The following is a 24,727-nucleotide window of genomic DNA, read 5'->3' as shown; positions in this document are numbered from 1 at the left end:
TTTGTTATCTAAATGTTGCAGCTGATGAAATTGAAGCATAGAGAGACTAATCCACTTTCTTAAAGATGTGTTGCTAATCATTGGTGAAACTAGAATATAATTTCCATTAGTCTCTCTAGGTCCTGTTCTTGACCAGTTCATTGTACAGGGCTAAACGCTGTGGAAGATTCAGGTGTGATGATATGGACTCAGGTCAATGAGAATCGAGGTTAGAGATGATTGAATATGGCTGGAAATGGCACTTTGCAGTACTTTAGTGACTCGGTGGGTGGCAAGGAATCAGAGGCAGCAGAATTAGGATTGCACAGGCAGGATTATGGATATCAACACCAAGATTATATTAAATTAAAACAACAAAAGATAAACACTTGCACTAGTTTATAGCCTGAGAGAAAGGTGCCAAAGAAAGGGAAACAATGAAGATAAAAGTATGAGTTAAATAATTTACAGAGCAAAGTCGGGGAATATGTTTGATATGCTGGAGTTATGAATTAACTTTGGAGAGAAAGACTCTCATTTTATAGGAAAATAACAGGACCCGAGAAGCAAATCATGAACCCAAGATCATAAAGCCAATTAAATAGTAGCTCAGGGACAAGGGTCCAGGTTTTCTGATCTTCAGGACAAGTCCTTTCCACTAGGCAACCCAGACACTCTTGCTGAATCATTGTCTCCTGGTGACTTGTCTCTAATCCAAAGGAAGATATTATAGTTAATGAGTAAATACAGGATGGCAAAACCCACAGCCATACAGAAACATGAAAGGTATCTTGACCTTTGAGTTTCCTTCACATCTCTTCCCTCCCCCCTCCCCAACAGCTCCTTAGCTCAGATCACTGACTTTTCTTGACTACAAATTGCCTTTCAGATATTGCAGACCCCTGCATTGATGTCAAGCAGAAATTCAGGGAGAGAAAACTAAGGTCACTTTCAGGGAATTTCTAGCTAAATTAGGCTCCACTAAGTTTTGAAATCAAAATACTTCTGGTAGGTGAATGCTGTATGGATGTGATATCAAGCCCGTGTGTGACTGGGCATTTGTTATTGATATGACAGAGCCTAGTAGACAATCTCAGGAGAGTCTGGATTTTAGTGGCAGTGCAAGTAGGTGAGATGAATAATTGTGTTTTTGACTTTTGAATTTCCTACACCTTGCCAGTAGTCACTGCAGCCAAAATTTGGGCCATGTGTATTCCAGAGAGGTTTTTGATTTAAGAATCTAGGTTATTTTGAAGGCAAGCAATATTCAATGTATCATCTACACTCAAGATTTTATGTATTTATTTTTATGGTAATGGAGGTTTTTCCTGTAATATGAAATATAAAATTTTAATGTTGGAGGAATGACAATGGTCTATTGCTAACATGCACGTTATCTTTGGCAAGCATTGAAATTCTTGATTAATATTTAACTACAAGAAATACACTCAGTTCAAGTAAAGGATCAGTTTCAGGATTCAGGCTGAGTTGTCTTGATGATTAGAACTTAGGCTCCAAGGAGAAGCCCCAAGGCCAAGGGGATCAAACATATCAACCAGTGGGAGCCTTGCTGACTTCTGGAGAATGTGGGCCGGATATAAGATCTTAATCCTTGCTTATCTCACCACAGAAATTTGGACTGAGAGACAGTATTTATCACATCGAGAAGTTGACCCAGGAGCTGAGTTCACTAGGAATCACACCATTTCGGAAGGTACTCGATTCAAAAGAGCCATTTTCGAAGGGCAGTACTGTCGAAGTTTTGGTTGCTGTGAAGACAGAGATGATGGCTGTGTAACTCGGTTCTATGAGGCGGATGCGCTGTGTTACTGTGATAAATTCTGTGAAAGGGAAAATTCTGATTGCTGTCCTGATTACAAGTCATTTTGCCGTGAAGAAAAGGGATGGCCTCTTCGCACAAAGCCTTGGTCCCCAGAAGGTAGGATTTGGGAATGTGTTCAAGTATTGCCCTAGTTCATGACAAGGTCTGTCCAACTGTCTTCTCTTTCCTTCCTTCCTGCCTCCATCTCTCCTCTTCCATCTTTCCTTCTTTCCCTCCCTACCTCTCTCTCTCTCTCTCTCTCTCTCTCTCCTTTCTTTCCTCCTTTCCTTTCTTAAGCTGAAATGAAAAACGAATACTTTGATCACAAGGTTAAATTTCTTTGGATTGTTAACAAGCTTTGATTCAGATGCCGGCACCTGCCTCAGCCTAGCACCTTCGGCAAAGTCCTGGTGTGACGGCCACGAAGGCTGATTTCCGTTCTGCTTTGAATAGCCACTCACCTTATAAAAAGTTACTTAAAATTCTTTCTTTGTAAAATGTCTTGACAAAAAACAACCTCTCGTGCTTTTTGGAGTGTAACCTCAGAGAATCACATCAAAGTCACAAGATTGATCCTCCGCAGATGTATGTAACATTTTACTTATTGGCTCATGAGTGGCATTAGAACCTGTGTTACAGAAATGCCATTGAAACCAATGCCGGAGTGTAATAAAGGTGGCCACCCTCCCTGCCTATGTAATACCAAAGAGATTCTCCCTGTGTGTTTTTGTTCATTTTGCCAATCAGGGATTTTACAAAAAAACAAAACAGTGCTTCATACAGGGTAGTTTTAAAAGTAAGACTGAGTGAATAAATACAAATATTGGGTTGGCCAAAAAGTTAATTTGGGTTTTTCTGTTACACTGTATAGAGCAACCTGAATGAATATTTTGGTCAACTCAATAATTCATATGGAAAATGGTGTTATTTACTCTATTGGTTTAATTATAGTAGAATGATTGTAGGTTCTGAGCGATCAATATATCTAAAGTTTGCAAAAAAACACACAACAAAACTCTCTTGCTCCACTTTATATGAGGCAAAATTCAGGTTTCCTCAAAGCTCTGTCACATAATTTTAAGTAGGTGATGGTGAGTGGAAATTACAATTAGAAGACAGTGCAGGAAAAATTAGAATTTGTATCCTTACAGCAAAATCCAGATGCTGACTTTTGCTTTCATTTTCAATAGTGTCGTCTTGTTTGTATAACACACGTGCTACGTTAGAATTTCCACAGCATGGTCATTCCTGCAAGACCTTTGCCTTTCCCAGAAAACAGCAATTAGATAGTCTATCAGAAATAGGAGATCTTGTCATTCAGTGAAAAATATTCATTGACCATTGCCACCATGCCAGACATTGCACTTTTGCTGGGGCAACCATGGGGATGAAAAAAGACAAATCTTATCCTCATGGGAGTGATAGTCAAGTTTATGTGTGTGTTTGGGAGGGGGGGGGGCGTGGTATAAGATATTTAATAAATTCACTGTACAGTTACAAATTGTGTTAAATTCTCAGAAGGAAACATTTCGGGTGCTGTGGGAAAGCCTATCAGAATATAATGTCAGCATGAAAAGTAGTATACAGTATTAGCTTGGGGAGTGAGGTGTGTGGTCACCTGAGGAGCTGACAGAATGGGGTCTGGGGACCAGGAGCTTGGTGTGGACTAGGTGCTGGATGGAGGCCACCATTTCTGGAGAGTCATGGCCGGAGGAGGGTTGAAGGTGACATAAGAAGGGGTTTGTATACTAACACATATATATGGAATTTAGAAAGATGGTAATGATAACCCTGTATGCGAGACAGCTAAAGAGACTCAGATGTATAGAACAGTCTTTTGGACTCTGAGAGAGGGAGAGGGTGGGATGATTTGGGAGAATGGCTTAGAAACATGTATAATATCATATAAGAAACCAATCGCCAGTCTAGGTTTGATGCAGAGTGCAGGATGCTTGGGACTGGTGCAATGGGATGACCTGGAGGGATGGTGTGCAGGGGGAGGTGGGAGGGGGTTTGGGATTGGGAACATGTGTACACCCATGGAGGATTCATGTTGATGTGTGGCAAAACCAATACAATATTGTAAAGTAAAATAATAATAATAATAAAAAGAAGGGGTTTGAGAGGAGTAGAGATCAGATTTTGCTGGGACTTAGAGGCTATATCAAGAATTTTAAATTTTATCCTATTATGAGAACTCATTGAAAGGTGTCAGGTATGAGCAGGGCCGGCTTCATGAATGCTGAGGGTAAGTATTATGTATTAGCTGCAGCGCTGTTGATGTGCTAAATACTTGAGCTTTTCTTGTTTGAGCCCTGTAGCCCTTTTAGATGGAGAAGGCAATGGCAATCCACTCCAGTACTCTTGCCTGGAAAATCCCATGGATGGAGGAGCCTGGTAGGCTGCAGTCTATGGGGTAGCAAAGAGTTGGACATGACTGAGTGACTTCCCTTTCCCTTTTCACTTTCATGCATTGGAAAAGGAAATGGCAACCCACTCCAGTGTTCTTGCCTGGAGAATCCCAGGGACAGCGGAGCCTGGTGGGCTGCCGTCTGTGGGGTCGCAAAGAGTCAAATACACTGAAGTGACTTAGCAGCAGCAGCCCATTTAGAAAAGAAACTGCTACTTCAACTATGTCTGTTTTTGCTTGAAAGCTAAGACTTCGCTAAGGCTTTAATTTAATGTATGTTTTAGGTAGAACTATGTCCCTGGTATAGCTTTTATTCCATCCATGATGGAGGGAAGCAATTTATTATTTTATTTAGTAGCAAAAGGTTCATATCATAACTGTACTCATGAAGGTAATTGTTTCTTTTGTTTTTTCTTTCTTATGAAAGTAGCTTGTTGAAAGAAAATAGCACTACACAATATTGAAAAATGATTCAAAATTATATAAAATAAAAAGATAATGACATACTATTTGTAGTAATTTTTTGCATGTATGAAGTGACTTTCCTCTGAGATGCTAGAAACAAAATCACTGATTTATTAAATGTTTTTTAGTTATTTAACTGCATGATATGGTCTAATTTCTTATACTGTAATTCTTTTCAACCTGGGACTTAAAACTGTATTATCTTAAGGTTTAAAAAAATATTTCAAATAAGTAAATAATGTCCTTTTTTTAAAGAAATTTATTTATTTTAGTTGGAGGCTAATTACTTTACAATATTGTAGTAGTTTTTGCCACACATTGACACGAATTAGCCACGGGTATACACATGTTCCCCATCCTGAACCCCCTCCCACCTTCCTCCCCCTCCCATCCCTCTGGGTCATCCCAGTGCACCAGCCCTGAGCACCCTGTATCATGCATCGAACCTGGACTGGTGATTTGGTTCACATATGATAATTTACATGTTTCAATGCTATTCTCTCAGATCATCCCACCCTCACCTTCTCCCACAGAGTCCAAAAGACTGTTCTATACATCTGTGTCTCTTATGCTGTCTTGCATATAGGGTCATCATTACCATCTTTCTAAATTCCATATATATGCATTATTATACTATATTGGTGTTTTTCGTCTGGCTTACTTCACTCTGTATAATAGGTTTCAGTTTCATCCACCTCATTAGAACTGATTCAAATGTATTCTTTTTAATGGCTGAGTAATATTCCATTGTGTATATGTACCACAGCTTTCTTATCCATTCATCTGCTGATGGACACCTAGGTTGCTTCCGTATCCTAAACCACTTGTAAAAGAATGAAACTAGAACACTTTCTAACACCATACACAAAAATAAACTCAAAATGGATTAAAGATCTAAAGGTAAGACCAGAATCTATAAAACTCCTAGAGGAAAACATAGGCAAAACACTCTCCGACATAAATCACAGCAGGATCCTCTATGACCCACCTCCCAGAGTAATGGAAATAAAAGCCAAAAAAACCAAATGGGACCTAATTAAACTTAAAAGCTTTTGCACAGTGAAGGAAACTATAAGCAAAGTGAAAAGACATCGTTCAGAATGGGAGAAAATAATAACAAATGAAGCAACTGACAAAGAATTAATCTCAAAAATATATAAGCAACTCCTGAAGCTCAATTCCAGAAAAGTAAATTACCCAATCAAAAAATGGGCCAAAGAAATAAACAGAGAGTTCTCCAAAGAAGACATACAGATGGCTAACAAACACATGAAAAGATGCTCAACATCACTCATTATCAGAGAAATGCAAATCAAAACCACAATGAGGTACCATTTCACGCCAGTCAGAATGGCTGCTATCCAAAAATCTACAAACAGTAAATGCTGGAGAGGGTGTGGAGAAAAGGGAACCCTCTTACATTGTTGGTGGGAATGCAAACTAGCATAGTAACTATGGAGAACAGTGTGGAGATTCCTTAAAAAACTGGAAATAGAATTGCCATATGACCCAGCAATCCCACTGCTGGGCATACACACCAAGGAAACCAGAATTGAAAGAGACATGTGTACCCCAATGTTCATCGCAGCACTGTTCATAATGTCCCTTTTGTATAAATTGGAACTTGGACATATAGTTACTTCCAGTCACTGGAGAATTTCAAAGGTCAGATACAGAAAACAAGTGAGAGAGTTTGAAATGCAACCAGACTGGATTTTCCAGACAAAATCTCTAGTGTGGCAGATTTTAAGGAAAGAGTCTAGTGAACCATCTGCTGTGAACAGACATAAGCTAATTTGATTATACACAATTTCTATGTTCACATTGGCTAGAAAAAATGGATGTAAATCACTGACATTTGAATTGAATGAGGATTATTTACCCTTTAACAACCTCCTTAGCCACATTACAATGAAGATAAATCACATTCCAAATTCTGCTGTGCGTACTGATAATTACAAAAATATACATTGGTACAGAGACCTAAACTAGTCTATAAACCTGTGTAAGCTTCAATAAGTCTCAGGTCCCCATCCTGTTAGATGTTGCCACATCAACCATGCTTGAAAAATTTATTGGCATTTTCCCATATATGATAATATTACAGATTATCAGGTTATAATAAATCTACCTACCCAGTGGCTGGACAGATGTTTTAGAGATTAATCCTAGGGTATCAGGTTTAAGCATGAAGTCTCTTGATCTTAAGAGATACATAAACGCTGGGAGTATGAGTGGGATATGATTTTTAACTATTTAAACTAATCTATATAAATTGAATATTGTTAAGTGATGAGTTGATTGCTTATATCCATTATGCTGATTAAACAAGTCACTAATTTTACCAATGAAAGCCCATATCTGACACTCATTATGCTACACTCTAATGTTCACTGAAAGATGGAACCCCTTGTAGGAGCTGCCCTTGAGTCTGGACTTTCAGGATAAATGATATTGACCACCCATGGGATGCAGACTCCTGGTTAAAGCAGGCAACTGCCTTCCCTGAAGTGATGTTGGGACCAACACAGATAGTAGAACACATTATGATGGAGTATTTTTAAAGAAATTATATTATACTGTCATTTTTTCTAAAATCAAGAGACTTATTTCACTTTCCAAAAATCTGATTTACCTAAGTCTTGTAATAATGGCTGTCAATGTTGCAAAACTCCTTTGGTTTCAACAGTCACTGCTATGCATCTATCTGCTTATTTATTTATTTATATCAAGGTGTAACCAGTTTGACTACCTCACACTGAAGGCCTTTATATGCTTTTCACTGAGAAAATAAAGACACCAGGAATTCTTTCATCTCTCATCATAATTTTCAACTTACTGCCATCTTGGTTACTCTTTCCATGAAGTAGATTCCTCTTCTTGAGCTCTGAATCCCGTCATCTCTTGCCTTTTCAAGATCTCCACCCTTACAATCGTCCCTTCCTCCCTTCTCCCCTGCCCCTTTTCTCTTTCCTCTCTCCCTTTTTCTCCCTCTTTCTCTCCTAAGTCATCATTTCCCTCCTTCTTTTTTTTTTTTTTTAATTTTACAATATTGTATTGGTTTTGCCATACATCAGCATGTATCCGCCACAGGTATACACATGTTCCCCATCCTGAACCCCCCTCTCTCCTCCCTCCCCGTACCATCCCTCTGGGTCATCCCAGTGCACCAGCCCCAAGAATCCAGTATCCTGCATTGGACCTGGGCTGGCGACTCATTTCATATATGGTATTCTACATGTTTCAATGCCATTCTCCCAAATCATCCCACCCTCTCCCTCTCCCACAGAGTCCAAAAGACTGTTCTATACATCTGTGTCTCTTTTGCGGTCTTGCATACAGGGTTATCGTTACCATCTTTCTAAATTCCATATATATGCATTAGTATACTGTATTGGTGTTTTTCTTTCTGGCTTACTTCACTCTGTAAACTGGAATACATCTTTTCTGGATCAATCAATTTACAAAGTTATTGATTTATGAAAGTGTTTTTGTAGCTCCCAACTTTTCTTTAACTCCTCAATTTCTACTACCTTTAAATCATCAATCATATTTTCAAATTAACATTTTAAAAGAGATATTTTTTATTTAAAACTAGTAGAATCCAAAACAGGATAGAAACATTGCTTGGGAGATGGAGCTAGACATCAAAGGTTAATTTCTAATCCTGACTCTGTTTCCATGACGAAGTGATACCTAGCGTGGGAACAAAAGTTACAGTTTATTCCTTAGAATAACACAGGATAATTCATCTTTTCATTGCTGGTGAGTGTAAAGTGGCGAAATCATTCCCCCCCCCCAAAAAAAAGACAATATGAATTAAATGCCTTAAAGATGTCCAAACCTCAATTTTGACCCAGAACTTCCACTTCTTGGAACTTTTCCTGAGGAAATAACTAAGAAAGTGAGCAAATGTCATTTACAAGACATTCTCTTGCAGGACGCTGGTGAGTAGTTGTAGCTCCCAACTTTGAAAAAGCCCAAACTTACCTCCATGTCCTTAACCAGTTTTATCTTATTTCCTCCTTTCCTTCAATGGCAAAATATCTGAAAGAAACATTTCACTTCCTGACTTCTAAACCTCTCATCAGCTCATTCCTACAAGACCTTGTTCCCTGCTACTTTACCAAGCTTTATCTTGGCAGGGTTATTGAAGACTTCCATGTTTTCAAGTGGAGTATTCAGGTGTACATTCTTTTATTTTTTGTTTTTGCTATTCAGCATGTAGGATCTTATTTCCCCTACCAGGGATCAAACCTGCCTCCCCTGCATTGGAAGTGCAGACTCTTAACCACTGGACTACCAGGGAAGTCCCAGATCTCCATTCTTTTCTTGACCCCTCAGCCATACTTTATGTTAGGTGACTGTTTCTACTTCTATGGAATACGTCTGTTGCTTTCTAGGACTCCACCATCCCCTGAATTCCCCCCTTCTTCCCAGGTCACTTCTTTCCAGTTCATTTTTCTACATGTCTGTTGGTTACAGTGTTTGAGCTTAGTCCTGGATGTCTTTCTCTTACCTACAAACACTCTCTCAAGGAGACTGTTATTTATTCTCAAAAACTTAAAGATATGTATTACTGGCTCTGAAATTCATGTTCCAGCCTTGACTCGACTTTGGACATCCATTACTACTCTACTTGGTGTTCTCCTTTGGGATGTCTAACTTAGATTTGATCTTAGTCCTAAATATGTAAAGCAGAAGCTTGATTTCTCACCACAAACCTGTTCCTTATTTCAATATTAGCGTCACTGCTTCTCTATCCCTAAAGCCAAAATCTTAGTGAGACTTCTGCGACCCTTCTTTTTCCTGATTCTCCAATAGTTAATCCCATTTGCTTTGGCTCCAAATTAAGTTCATCCAGTTCTTTCCACCCTTATCTGTATCAGGCGAATCCTGGAGAGGTGAGGACACAGATTATGGAAGAGACACTTTGGATAAGGTCTCATAAGTCCTTGTAAGAAGTTCAGTTTTAGTCTAAATTTAATACAGAAAAACATGAGGATTTAAAGCAGGGAGTGACAAAACACAGACCTTAAGAGATCTCTCTAAATGCTGTCCAGGGGATGACAGATACACTGGAGTCAGGCGGGAGCAGAGGAAGGGGTTGAACTGAATCTCTGTATTAGTGTAGAAGCTGATGCTTCACTTTGTCAGTACTTTGGCCAGGCTCGGATGAACAAATAATGGTTTTTGTTCAAGAAGCCACCTCTCAAGTGAGACTGTAGCAAACATTGTTTCTGATAGTCAATTCTGACTTCACATGAAGGAAGGAAGACCAAGAAATGGGACTTTTGATAACACTAGACATAGTACTCGGAGAAGGCAATGGCACCCCACTCCAGTATTCTTGCCTGGAAAATCCCATGGGCGGAGGAGCCTGGTAGGCTGCAGTCCATGAGGTCGCTATGACTCAGGCACGACTGAGTGACTTCACTTTCACTTTTCATTTTCATGCATTGGAGAAGGCAATGGCAACCCACTCCAGTACTCTTGCCTGGAAAATCCCACGGGTGGAGGAGCCTGGTAGGCTGCAGTCCATGAGGTCGCTATGAGTCAGACACGACTGAGCGACTTCACTTTCACTTTTCATTTTCATGCATTGGAGAAGGAAATGGCAACCCACTCCAGTACTCTTGCCTGGAGAATCCCAGGGATGGTGGAGCCTGGTGGGCTGCCGTCTCTGGGGTTGCACAGAGTCGGACACGACTAAAGCGACTTAGCAGCAGCAGCAGCAGCACCCATAGTCCTAATGATGTTGGGTAGGCCTGGGGATAGCATTCTCTTGGCTTCAAAATTAGTAGCTGGGGAACAGATCAGGGAAGGGACAGCCTCCTTCAATTAGGACCTTTGTAATTTCTGGTCCCTTTATCTGTATAACTGGTAGGTTGGACAAGAAACATTTAAACTGTATGAATACAAACCAGCTTTCAGATATACATATGTATACGTACATACATACAACATCAGTTCAGTTCAGTAGCTCAGTCATGTCTGACTCTTTGCAACCCTATGGACCGCAGCATGCCAGGCCTCCCTGTCTGTCACTAACTGCCAGAGTTTACTCAAACTCATGTCCATTGAGTCAGTGATGCCATCCAACCATCTTATCATCTGTCGTCCCCTTCTCCTCCTGCCTTCAGTCTTTCTCATCATCAGGGCCTTTTCAAATGAGTCAGGTCTCGCATCAGGTGGCCAAAGTACTGGAGTTTCAGCTTCAACATCAGTCCTTCCAGTGAACACCCAGGACTGATCTCCTTTAGGATGGACTGTTTGGATCTCCTTGCAGTCCAGGGGACTCTCAAGAGTCTTCTCCAACACCACAGTTCAAAAGCATCAATTCTTTGGCACTCAGCTTTCTTTATAGTCCAACTCTCACATCCATATATGACCACTGGAAAAACCATAGCTTTGACTAGACAGACCTTTGCTGGCAAAGTAATGTCTTTGCTTTTTTAATATGCTGTCTAGGTTGCTCATAACTTTCCTTCCAAGGAGCAAGCGTCTTTCAATTTCATGGCTGCAGTCACCATCTGCAGTGACTTTGGAGCCCCCCAAAATAAAGTCTGACACTGTTTTCACTGTTTCCCCATCTATTTCCCATGAAGTGATGGGACCAGATGCCATGATCTTCGTTTTCTCAATGTTTTAAGCCAACTTTTTCACTCTCCTCTTTCACTTTCATCAAAAGTCTCTTTAGTTCTTCTTCGCGTTCTGCCATAAGGGTGGTGTCATCTGCATGTCTGAGGTTATGGATATTTCTCTCTGCAATCTTGATTCCAGCTTGTGCTTCATCCAGCCCAGTGTTTCTCATGATTCACTCTGCATATAAGTTAAATAAGCAGGGTGACACTATACAGCCTTGATGTACTCCCTCCTGATTTGTTCCATGTCCAGTTCTAACTGTTGCTTCCTGACCTGCATACAGGTTTCTCAAGAGGCAGGTCAGGAGGTCTGGTATTTCCATCTCTTTCAGAATTTTCCACAGTTTGTTGTGATCCACACAGTCATAGGATTTGGCATAGTCAATAAATCAGAAGTAGATGTTTTTCTGGAGCTCTCTTGCTTTTTTGATGATCAAATGGATGTTGGCAATTTGATCTCTGGTTCCTCTGCCTTTTCTAAATCCAGCTTGAACATCTGGAAGTTCATGGTCATGTACTGTTGAAGCCTGGCTTGGAGAATTTTGAACGTTACTTTGCTAGCGTGTGAGATGAGTACAATTGTGTGGTAGTTTGAGCAGTCTTTGGCATACATACATACATACATACATACATACATATATATATGTGTATGTATGTATGAGAAAATTTTTGCTTCTGGGATTTTTGGTGCCCACCTCCCTTTTACCCCTCCGGTTTCAAACAATGTGATATATATATATACATAGGGCTTCCCAGGCGGTGCAGTGGTAAAGAATGCACCTGTAATGCAGGAAACACAAGAGACATGGGTTTGATCCCTGGGTTGGGAAGAGTCCCTGGTGTAAGAAATGGCAACAGACTCTAGTATTCTTACCTCAAAGATTCCATGGACAGACGAGCCTGGCAGGCTACAGTCCATGGGGTCCCAGTCAGACGTGACTGAGCCACTGAACACACACACACACACATACACACACACACACACACACATATGTGTACACATACATACATACTGAATCATTTGCTGTTCAGCATAAATTAACACAGCACTGTAAATCAACTATCCTCCAGTAAAATAAATGTTAAAAATCAGCTTTCCCCCCACTTTCATCCACCCTTTAGAACTAATCAGTGGAGTACTTTCCTTGACTTGGAACGAAACTTGAATTGTTGCTTGAATTTTCACTGTTGCTTGCCTAGGTAATGAAAAGTTCTAGGATCTTTGTAAATTGCAAACATAGAAATTTATTTATAAAAAGTGTTTAATCCTGGGTAGTAATTAAAACTCTGGACTTAATTTAAAGTTGAGTCTTTTTCCTCCCGTGTGGGCTACAAGAGAAGTGTTTTTCTTCTCTTTTCCTGTGATGGTGGAATACACGGAAAAGGGATGGATAGATGCAAATACAAGGAGATTCGAAATTCATTAAGCAAAACAGTGAACTGTGAGAACATGGTGCTTGCTTAAGAAAGCAGCTGTAGATGTTTCCTGAGAAACAATTTTTTGAAAAATTGAAAGATAGCTAATCTGAAATTGGCTTTTGTGACATTATGACTTGTAGTTCAACCAGGTCCCTTGAAATGGTTTTTAAATATGTAGATTTACTCCTATTATTATATACAGTAAAAAGTTGGAATTCCTAGAGGGGTGGGATGGGGTGAGAGGTGGGAGGGAGCTTCTAGAGGGAAGGGACATTTGTATACCTCTGGCTGACTCATGTTGATGTATGGCAGAAACCAACACAATATTGTAAAGCAATTATCCTCCAATTAAAAATAAATAATTTTTTTAAGTTAGAATTCATTTTATTTAACTAGGGGCCATTGATGTGATCTCTCAATGATACGTTTCCATCAAACAAGTTTTCATGTGACATAGGAGTGAATTATGTTACTTTTGCTAATTCAGTAATTTGTGTAAGTTATATTTACAAAGGGATTTAGTTTCTAGCCAGTGCACTATTTTACCATATCTTTCTGATTGGTTTTCATGCAATGATAATTCACCATTGATCTCTTTGGAGTAGTTTCTATAATCTGGTAAAACAGCAAAAATGTCCATTAATGTGACTTCGCTGGTGGCTCAGACCATAAAGAACCTTCCTGTAATGTGGAAGACCCAGGTTCAGTCCTTGGACTGGGAAGATCCCCTGAAGAAGGGAATGGCTACCCACTCCAGTATTCTTGCCTGGAGAAATCCATGGACAGAGGAGCCTAGAGTGCTGCAGTCCATGGGGATGCAAAGAGCTGGACAGACCTGACCAACTAACACTTTCACTTTTTGGTTAATAGTTGAGAAACATTTAGATTTAGAACAGGATGGGCTGCAATCTTATAAACTTTTCTCCTGATTCAAATTCTGGAGAAAAAATAGAGTTTCTCTTCGTAAGGTGAATTCGCTGAAATAGCTTCGTACTTTGGTCCAAAACCTTGTTCCTTCCTCTACTCATATGCAACTGTTTATATCCACATGAGACTGGATTAGATATTAAGATGAGAAATGCTATTAATTATTTCAAACACTATTTTACTGCTTACCTATTTCTTTAAACAGATTAATTATTTTTTGAGTGTGTTTAGTGATTAATACCTCAGTAATCTAGTTTTTAATGCTTTACAAATCCTCTCAGTTGGAACAAATACACAGTGCAATGATAGAAGCTCATGGAACAAATCCAAAAAATTGGATATATAAACCCTGACAAAAACCCCATGTAGATTTCTGTCAGATCGGCACCAACTATTTTTGCATATTTGAAAAACTAAGGTCCGTCTAGTCAAGGCTATGGTTTTTCCAGTAGTCACGTATAGATGTGAGAGGTGGGCTGTGAAGAAGGCTGAGTGCTGAAGAATTGATGCTTTTGAACTGTGGTGTTGGAGAAGACTCTTGAGAGTCCCTTGGACTGCAAGGAGATCCAACTAGTCCATTCTGAAGGAGATCAACCCTGGGATTTCTTTGGAGGGAATGATGCTAAAGCTGAAACTCCAATACTTTGGCCACCTTATGTGAAGAGTTGACTCTTTGGAAAGACTCTGATGCTGGGAGGGATTGGGGACAGGAGGAGAAGGGGACGACAGAGGATGAGATGGCTGGATGGCATCACTGACTCTATGGACGTGAGTCTGAGTGAACTCCGGGAGTTGGTGATGGACAGGGAGGACTGGTGTGCTGCAGTTCATGGGGTCGCAAAGAGTCAGACACGACTGAGCGACTGAACTGAACTGAACTGAAACACAGTTTTAGAGTACTTGTTATGTGAATGCATTTTATTAATCAATTTAGAATATTGATTTGTTTTTATGTTATGTTGACAGGTTGCCACAGAGATGGTCAACATTATGAAGAAGGATCAGTAATTAAAGAAAACTGCAATTCCTGGTAATGAATTTAAGTGGCACAGAACTGAATTCTACTGTCTGTGCATGTTTTCTTCAAATAAAAGGAACATTTGTGAAACAAAACATATGTTTAAATACAGATACACAGAATCATAAGATATCACATATTAATGGTCTTTATGAACATATTTAATTTTAATAGATGTGTCAAATCTACACATGAATATTTCTTTTGATGTTCAAGTTTGATGTTAGTGACAGTGCATTAAGCATACCTATTAATTACAAATATTCCGATATACTATAGGCAAATCGAATCATATTTCCTTGAGCACAGTAACTAAATATATTATAATCAGACTGCCTTAAAATGATTATCCTGCAGAAAATTTCCAATTACATATACTGAATCTGCTGTCTTCATTGTTGTCTATTTTCAAACTTCAATGACTGAGTGGTCATTTCATTCATTAACTGCCTGGAGTAGAAGATACTGCGTTGTCCCATAGTTAATAAATGTGTTGTGATTTGTTTTTGCCAAGAATTAAATAGCCATATGGTTAACATTAATCAAAAAATTTTATGCCTTAACAAGGTGCAATTCTGGGTACTAATTTTGTAAATGTGCTCCTAAAAGGCCAAGTCACTTTCATAATGTTTGTATTTTTACAGCACATGCTCAGGACAGCAGTGGAAATGCTCCCAGCATGCATGCCTTGTTCAACCAGGATTAATTGAACATGTCAATAAAGGAGACTATGGGTGAGAAAAAGTTTGCTTTCTGGGATTTTTGGTGCCCACCTCCCTGTTACCCCTCAGGTTTCAAACAATGTCGTTCCTATCACTTACCTGCAAAAAAAGATCATTCTTTAAAATGAAATAAAAACAAAAGAGTGTGAGAGAAATGGAGAGGGAGATAGAAAGACACGTGAAAGTGGAATACACAGAGGTAAACTTCAAATAACTAAAAATTAAAATGTGTAAAGGAGAAATGTGGAGCATGGTCTTAAATTATTCAGGAAGGAGCAGTGTCATGGTATGAGTGAGGCGTGTAGGAGGAAATTTAGTTTAAATAACTAGCCAGACACAATCAGGAAGTAGCAAACTGATTCATTCATGTTTATTTTCTTTCCTTCCACATTTGCCCTGACCTAGCCAATCACAAGCTCAAGCTCTCCTGTGCAGCATCTTACCTTAAGAGAGTAATATTTTATCTTGAGGATTCCCCAAAAGACCAGTCCATCTAGACAGTTTCACTGAGATGACTGTTATCTAGCCAATTTCACTCATAGTTGAGTCAAAAGGTCAGGCCATTTTACTTTGCTAATAAACAAAAACTTGGGCTGGTTGACATTTAAAATAACTGTCTGATGCTCTGATAGATTAGCAAAGTCACTTTGCCACTTACACAGAAGGAGTAAGAAGAAGATGTCAACACTGGCTTTCTTTATGGAACTAAAAGGAAGAGGGATGGCGGGATGGTTTCTGCCTCAGGATTTCTCTACCCTTGATAACATTTTCCACCTTCAGGAAAAGATTTCACTTGAAAAGATCTATTGTCTAGCAACTATAAAAGTGAAGTCATCCTCAAATGAATTTTTTAAAACTAAAAATATCATTTCTCTCCACACTTAAGCTGTATGTTTCCCAGCACAATGGGGCACCAATTTCCAACGTACCCTGAGTATTTTCTTGGAAGATATGAAAGACAGAAGTCGCATTTGTTGATATTAATATTCTCAAACCATTTTAAACTCCTCTCTGTGTGTGTTTCACCAATATTTCAGGTGATATTATGATGACATTTTAAGTATTTCTAGGGACAATCAATTCTTTTCCATGGCTAAGTGATACTTAAATTATTAAAAGAACATGAGAGTATGTGTTATCATGAGAGATTATTTTAATCAGGTGCCTAAAAGGATTCAAATGCTAGACTTAACAAGCACACACTTCCAGGAAGCCAAGATAAGCAGCCAACCTTTCTGCTGTCCCTGAACCCAAGAGAAACCACCGCTTAAAGCAGTGTGGAGAGAAATTCATATAAGAGCCTAGATCTGTTGGGAATGCTATCTCCTCATATAAGAGTCTAGATCTGTTGGGAATGCTATCTCCTCATATAAGAGTCTAGATCTGTTGGGAATGCTATCTCCTCATATAAGAGTCTAGATCTGTTGGGAATGCTATCTCCTCATATAAGAGTCTAGATCTGTTGGGAATGCTATCTCCTCATATAAGAGCCTAGATCTGTTGGGAATGCTATCTCCTCATATAAGAGTCTAGATCTGTTGGGAATGCTATCTCCTCATATAAGAGCCTAGATCTGTTGGGAATGCTATCTCCTCATATAAGAGCCTAGATCTGTTGGGAATGCTATCTCCTCATATAAGAGCCTAGATCTGTTGGGAATGCTATCTCCTCATATAAGAGTCTAGATCTGTTGGGAATGCTATCTCCTCATATAAGAGTCTAGATCTGTTGGGAATGCTATCTCCTCATATAAGAGTCTAGATCTGTTGGGAATGCTATCTCCTCATATAAGAGTCTAGATCTGTTGGGAATGCTATCTCCTCATATAAGAGTCTAGATCTGTTGGGAATGCTATCTCCTCATATAAGAGCCTAGATCTGTTGGGAATGCTATCTCCTCATATAAGAGCCTAGATCTGTTGGGAATGCTATCTCCTCATATAAGAGCCTAGATCTGTTGGGAATGCTATCTCCTCATATAAGAGCCTAGATCTGTTGGGAATGCTATCTCCTCATATAAGAGCCTAGATCTGTTGGGAATGCTATCTCCTCATATAAGAGTCTAGATCTGTTGGGAATGCTATCTCCTCATATAAGAGTCTAGATCTGTTGGGAATGCTATCTCCTCATATAAGAGTCTAGATCTGTTGGGAATGCTATCTCCTCATATAAGAGTCTAGATCTGTTGGGAATGCTATCTCCTCATATAAGAGTCTAGATCTGTTGGGAATGCTATCTCCTCATATAAGAGTCTAGATCTGTTGGGAATGCTATCTCCTCATATAAGAGTCTAGATCTGTTGGGAATGCTATCTCCCTCGGAAGGAAACATTTTTGCATCATTCGTTTACTGTTGAGAGTACTCCAGGAATATTTCAGAGGCATGGGCTTTACCTTTTAGTAGCAAACACAGACGACTCAAAAAAAAAAAAAAGGAAATAAAATTGCAGCAAAAGAAAATATACATAGACAAAATGGGGGAAAGAGGTGTATCGCTGATGGCCCCGCTTGTGGCGCCAACTGTCTTGCTGTATCCCAGTGTGCACACTGTTCGTTGAACCGAGGGTAGGCAAGGCACAAGCTAACAGGCTAGAAAGAGGCTCAAGGAGCGGTAGGAACTTTATTCTCTCCAGGTGGGCACAGCAGCCGTAACACAGCCGCTCTCTTGTCTGGCTGAGCGGACGTACTGCAGTTCTCTCCTCTTGGGACTGACCCAATGGACACAGCCACGAGGCAGCAGTAACTCTTCCTACTTTATGGGTGGAGCTTACATATATGCAAATCGCACACAACTCATGACCAACTGAGAACCTCATGACGTGCATGTGCAGTACTATAAATGATTTCAGCTGTTACACAGTCATTATTTACAAAATGTGGGGCAAGACAGCCTGGACAGCCATCTTGGCCAATTTGCTCTCTCCCCACACTCCACCCCTTCAGGGTCTCTCGCTCACATTCTATGCGTCGTCCATCTGTGATATTCCTTTGGCCAGTAACACTGACCCTTGGATTTACATCTTGCAACAGCAGTAGCTACAACAGCAGTTACATCCCCAATGCATAGCAAAACCCAACACCAGGTATCACTTGGGACTCCTGTTGCAGTCCTTGCCCTGATGGTGCTGGAAGAGCCGGCCACCGCATGTGGAGTGCCTCTATCTTTCATGGCCAAGTCCAGTGCACCATCTGTCCTTGTGAGATTCTAGGAAAACCTCCACAGGGCAACTCCACTCCTGCGGAATTTTTATTAAGGACACACAAACCCCCCCCAGGCACCAGGCCCACCCTGCAAGGAAGGGATCTTTTGTGGTGTTCACAGTCCACCCACATGATTACACTTTTCTAAATCTGAGGACACGGCCTTTACAGTACACTCCCCATAAATTAGCCCACATTTGCATCTGCATAACCCAGTTGGGACTCCTGCTAGCTTGGGCCCCCTGTGGGCTCTTCACACTTTCAAAATGGCATCCTGCATGCCGTCTCTCTACTTCTCTCAGGGAAGTGAAGTGAAGTCGCTCAGTTGTGTCTGACTCTTTGCAACCCCATGGACTGTAGCCTGCCAGGCTCCTCCGTCCTTGGAATTTTCCAGGCAAGAACACTGGAGTGTGGTTGCCATTTCCTTCTCCCGGGCTTCTCTCAGTAAGGACCTGCAAAGCCTCTCAGGTGCCGGGCCCACCCCTGTGTCCCAAAGTCGCCAAAGCCGTGCTTCCAAGTGTTCCTGTGCGTTTGCTGAAACTGCTAACCCAAGTTGGCCAACTTCACCTGAGTATATGTCATGAACTCAGTCACACTGGGGCCCCTTGACCACGCCCCCCAGCCTTGGCCTTAGGCTGCTCACGCTTCACTTTCTGCTGCACAGCGGGCCTCGCTGTCAAGCGGGGACCCACGGGTTCATAACATTCATCATCACAGTCACTTACCACCTCGCTGTCAGAGATGCTGGGTTCTTCAGGGCCACGGGGTTCTTGCTCTAACACCAGTATATGCTGCTCCAGTTCTTCCAAGTGTCTCTGCACACTGCACACCGGCATGGCATCACAGAGAGCACTATCAATACTCGCCTTCAGTGCAGTCAGGAAAACCCACCCCACAGTGCCAGGCAGTTAGTGCTGCCTTTTTCTGCAAATGAGAACTCACTGCCTGTAATGCCTTTCAGTACTATCCAGTGAACCATCCACCACTTCCCAGTCTTCCAACTGGAGCCCATGTCAAGAGAACAGAGGCCACACAGTACCATATGCTATCTGGTGGCCACTGGCTTCCTCCATCGAGTGGAGCCTCAGACTCCCCTACCCGCTGGGTATCCTGCCAACTATGCCAGTCGTATCGCTGATCATCCTGTTTGTGGCGCCAATTGTCTTGCTGTATCTCTCTGTGTGCACTGTTCTTTGAACTCAGGGAAGGCAAGCCGTGAGCTTAGAGGCTGGAGGGAGACTGGAGGGGCCCCAGGAACTGCAGGCACATTTATTCTCTGCTGGCTGGCACAGACTTTCTCTTGGCTGGTTTAGCAGCCGTAGCAGTATTCTCTCCTGGCTGATGCAGCAGCCACACAATTCTCTCCTCCCGTGACTAATCCAACAGACACAGCCATGACATCATAGTAAAACCCCCAGTTTATGGGTGGAGCTCACATATATGTGTGCTGCACACAACCTGTGACCATGTGAGTACCTCGTGACATGCACGTGCGGCGCTATAAATGATCTCTGCTACTACATACTCATTGTTTACAAAACATGGGCCCAGAGAGCCTGAACACACCATCCCGGCCAATTTGCTCTCTGCCTGCAAGAGGTAAGTAAAAGAGATGAGAGATGAAGAAAAGGACTAACACTGAAATTATTTACCAGGGAAGTAAAGACAGACTGTCCTTGAATTTAAAAGAAAGTTCTGATTCTCAGATATTTACTGTTTCTGATGTTCAAGTTGCTTTCATGTGTGAAAATGAAATCATTTATATCATTCAATGTCTATTTTAGGCTCTTTTAAAAATAACCTACATGGAAATATCTGCAGCCTTTGCTTTAAAGCATTTATTTCTGTCATCTTGGTAGTATTTAGATCCAAGCCTTTATTCATTCTGCATAACCTACTTTTGTGCTTATTTGTTCCTTGTATTATGTTTTCATGCAATTAATATTAACAAAACATGTGTTTCCCTTTTGGCACTGCTGAGAATACAAATAAATAATGTCTTAGAGGAATTTACAATCCAGCTGAGGAGCCCACATGCCATAGCTTTGTAAAAGGGTTTCTAATGATAGGGCTGTTATAAATCCCAAATTCGTAGCACAAGTGATAACTAGCAAGTTAGTGGAATGAAGGGAGAAAGAGATAGTCTCAGTTATCTGATGCTATGTAACAAAATCACTTTGGAATTTAGTAGCTTAAAACCACAAGCTTTATTTATTTATTTATTTCTTAAAAGTTCTCTTTATTTTGGCTGTACCGTGCCACAAGTGGGATCTTTTTTTAAAATTAACTTATTTTTTATTGAAGGATAATTGCTTTACAGAATTTTGCTGTTTTCTGTCAAACCTTAACATGAATCAGCCACAGGTATACATACATCTCCTCCCTTTTGAAACTCCCTCCCATCTCCCTCCCCATCCCACCCCTCTAGGTTGATACAGTAACATGGAAACTTACCTTACATTACTATATGTAAAATAGATTTGCTGTATGGCTCAGGAAACTCAAACAGGGGCACAAGCTTTATTTATTTATTTTCTTTTTTAAATTAAATTAATTAATTTATTTTAATTGGAGGCTAATTACTTTACAATATTGTAGTGGTTTTTGCCATACATTGACATGGAAGCAACCTAGATGTCCATTGGCAGATGAATGGATAAGAAAACTGTGGTACATATACATAATGGAATATTACTCAGCTATTAAAAAGAATGCATTTGAATCAGTTCTAATGAGGTGGATGAAACTGGAGCCTATTGTACAGAGTGAAGTAAGTTGGAAAGAAAAACACCAATACAGTATATTAACACATATATATGGAATTTAGAAATATGGTAATGATGACCCCATATGCGGGACAGCAAGAGAGACACAGATGTAAAGAACAGACTTTTGGACTCTGTGGGAGAAGGCAAGGGTGGGATGATTTGAAAGAATAGTGTTGAAACATGTATATTATCATAAGTGAAATAGATCACCAGTCCAGGTTTGATGCATGAGACAGGGTGCTCAGGGCTGGAGCACTGGGATGACCCTGAGGGATGGGGTAGGGAGGGAGGTGGGAGGGGGGTTCAGAGTGGGGAACACATGTACACCCATGGCTTTATTTTTATGTTCACATCAGCAGTGCAGGATGAGCTTAGCTGAGGCTCTTTTCCTGATCTTTCCTGTGGATGTGTCCACAGACATCTGGAGCCTTAGCTGGGCTGCACTGTCTAGGTGGCCTCACTCCCATGGCTGGTGGTTGGTGCTGGTTGTTGGGGGCCCAGATGTCTCCAGGAGGACAGCCTTGGCTTCTTCACATAATGACAGTGTTCAAGCAGGACACAAGTGGAGGCTAGAAATGGCCCCTTTGGAGGCCAAGGCTTGAAATTTTCACACTGCCAGTTTCACTGCTTTCTACTGAGCAGAGCAAGTCACCAGGCCAGCTCATTTTCAACAGTTGGAAAAAATGAACTCCATTTCTTAATGGGAAGAAATGGAGAAGAATTTGTGCCCATTTTTAATCTATCCTATCTCTAAATCTGATTTTTTTTATGAGCTCAGTGTTTAGTCTATTGAATAAGTTGGTCCTGATTTCTCAATGATGTGTCAAATCAAAAATACCCCAACTGAAAAGAAGAGCCCTTGGCTTGTGCTTGGTTGCTGGCAGCTCCCTCTACCTTGTCAACTAAGCCAGAATACCCAAAGTTAGTTTCAGGCTTTCCCCCTCTTCACTCTCAGTCACTAGGCTCTTATTTTTCTCACCAGGCTTATTTTAGAAATCTGTTTCCTATATTTCTATGCTATATTGTAGTGCATTTCTTGATCAAGCCTAGCTTGAAGTGATCTGACTTTTTCTTTTGTTTCCAGCCGAATGTACCTCACACCAATCCTTTATACTTTCATGGCTATCCTTCTAAAACAAAGCTTTGCTTCCGTCACTCTTGTTCTTGAAAACTCTTCAATGACACTCCATTGCTTTAGAATAGAATTACGCTCCTCTGCATAAATGACAATTTGGCCCAAATGCTTTACCACCTCATCATTTACACTCTTTCCAGCCTGTCTTTCTGGTGTCTCTCATAGTTTAAGCATTACATATCTCCTCTTTTGTAATATATGCTTCCCAATTTCAAATCTGCTTTACTCCAGAGTTGCCTTTGTTTAGAATAAATTCTATCTTCTCCCACATCTGGCTACCTAACTCATTCACATTCTTCTAGGATGAGCACTGAAAACTCACTGTCTGTAAAAAATTGTTCTAACTGCTTCAGGCAGAGTTATGTTTCAAGTCTCTACTCTGATCAGTGTTTGACCTACTGCTAATAAATAACGCAAACTGAAGTCATTTCTCTCTTTGTCATTTTTTAGGGTATGAGATTTTTGAAGGTTGAGAAGTTGATTTATTTCTATGTTCCCAGTGTTTATTGGAGAATATGATCGATAAATTAAGAGGATTCAGTAAATGCTAACTTGGAGTGTGATGACAGACATAGAAAACAGATCTGTGGTTGCCAAGCAGGAAGCAGGGTAGGGGAGAGATGGATTGGGAGTTTGGAGATAGTGGATGCAAACTGTTACATATAGAATGGATAATGACAAAGTTCTACTGTGTAGCACAGGAAAATATATTCAATATCTTGGAATAAACCATAATAGAAATTTATTTTTTTAGAAACTATATATGTGTAAAAATATTTTAAATGTTTCTTAAGGAATTTTCTTCAAATATCAACATAAGAGTTTGAAAACAAATCTTCCTTTTCTATGTAAGGCATGAAGTATGTTTCTAGAAAAGTATGTGCTTTTTTGTTATTTAATTTTACATCAATTGAATTCATATTATTGTTAATAATGACTAAGATTATTGGGCACTTAACACAAATTAACTCATTTATATGCAATAAACTATTTTAATATTTAAATAAAATTAATTAGCATTGCTATAATCTTTTTAAGTGTAACTATTTTGTCTTCAATTTTTCATGGATACTTCTTTTTACACCGTCAACTTCTTTTCAAGTCTAAATTATAAACAATACATTACCTTATTTAACCTATACATTCAAGCTTCTGTCTAAAACGCATTTAATGATTTTTAAAAGAAACTACATATATTGGCCTTTTACTAAAATCACTTCACTGTAAGTAGAGATTCCATATTCTTAAATTTAGTCTATGTTGATACAGCCTTAGTTTCCTCATATGAGTTATTTAAATCATTGATGTAGACCTAATTTAAGAAGAGTGATATGCTTCCATATTAGAGTGATCAATAATGCATCATTAATATAACAAATACCTAGTTTTCAGTAATGGTTCCAATTTTGTCAGACTTGCTTCTGTATAATTTCAGAAAAACACATGAACCTATATTGATGAAAGTGACATCATATAACCTGTACCTATTCTTTCTCTTTCATTTGTAAGGCAGATGGACAGCCCAGAACTATAGCCAGTTCTGGGGAATGACATTAGAGGAAGGTTTCAAATACCGCCTTGGCACCTTACCACCCAGCCCCCTGCTTCTGAGCATGAACGAAGTGACCGTAAGTATTTGCTCAGTTTGATTCATGTATATGTGTGTTTGTATAAGTGTGTTCATAGGTGCATTTAAAGCAATTTTTAAAATTAACTTTTATTGGGGTATAGTTGCCTTACAATATTGTGTTCGTTTCTACTGTACAGCAAAGTGAATCAGCTATAATTATACACACGCTCAGGCATTCAGAGGTGTCTGACTTTTTGTGACCCTTTGGACTGTAGCCCACCAGGCTCCACTGTCCATGAGAGTTTTCAGGTGAGAATATTGGAGTGGTTGCCATTTCCTCTTCCAGGGAAACTTCCTGACCCAGAGCTCAAATCCACGTCTCCTGTGCCTCCTGGGCTGCAGATGAATTCTTTACCACTGAGACATAGGGGAAGCCCACATTTACATATATCCCCTTTTCCGGATTTCCTTCCCATTTAGGTCACACAGAGCATTGAGTGGAGTTCACTCTGCTACACAGCAGGTTCTCATCAGTTAACCTATCTACACGCAGTATCAATAGTGTGTATGTCAGTCTCCATCTCTCAGTTCCTCCCATTCAACCCCCTTTCCCCTCTTGGTGCCCATACGTTTGCTCTCTATGTCTCTG

At 40.1% G+C, this 24,727-nt stretch overlaps 1 protein-coding gene across 4 annotated transcripts in view; it reads left to right on the top strand.

Moving 5' to 3' along the window:
- Positions 1 to 1,452: 1,452 nt before the first annotated feature.
- TINAG (tubulointerstitial nephritis antigen) overlaps positions 1,453 to 24,727 on the top strand; it is a 107,561-nt gene continuing 84,286 nt past the window's right edge. For 3 of the 4 annotated variants that reach the window (XM_060403078.1, XM_004018735.6, XM_060403077.1), the window contains exons 1-4: positions 1,453 to 1,918; positions 14,633 to 14,696; positions 15,329 to 15,418; positions 24,022 to 24,136. In XM_060403078.1, the coding sequence (XP_060259061.1) occupies positions 1,564 to 1,918; positions 14,633 to 14,696; positions 15,329 to 15,418; positions 24,022 to 24,136 (624 nt within the window). In that variant the 5' untranslated portion in view covers positions 1,453 to 1,563. The remainder of the gene's footprint in view (positions 1,919 to 14,632; positions 14,697 to 15,328; positions 15,419 to 24,021; positions 24,137 to 24,727) is intronic. The other variant, XM_042236865.2, reaches the window with a different exon arrangement.

Source organism: Ovis aries, chromosome 20 (genome assembly GCF_016772045.2).
Source record: "Ovis aries strain OAR_USU_Benz2616 breed Rambouillet chromosome 20, ARS-UI_Ramb_v3.0, whole genome shotgun sequence".
NCBI lineage: Eukaryota > Metazoa > Chordata > Mammalia > Artiodactyla > Bovidae > Ovis > Ovis aries.
Note: the sequence above shows the minus strand (reverse complement) of the source record. Positions and strands in the feature narration are given on the sequence as shown.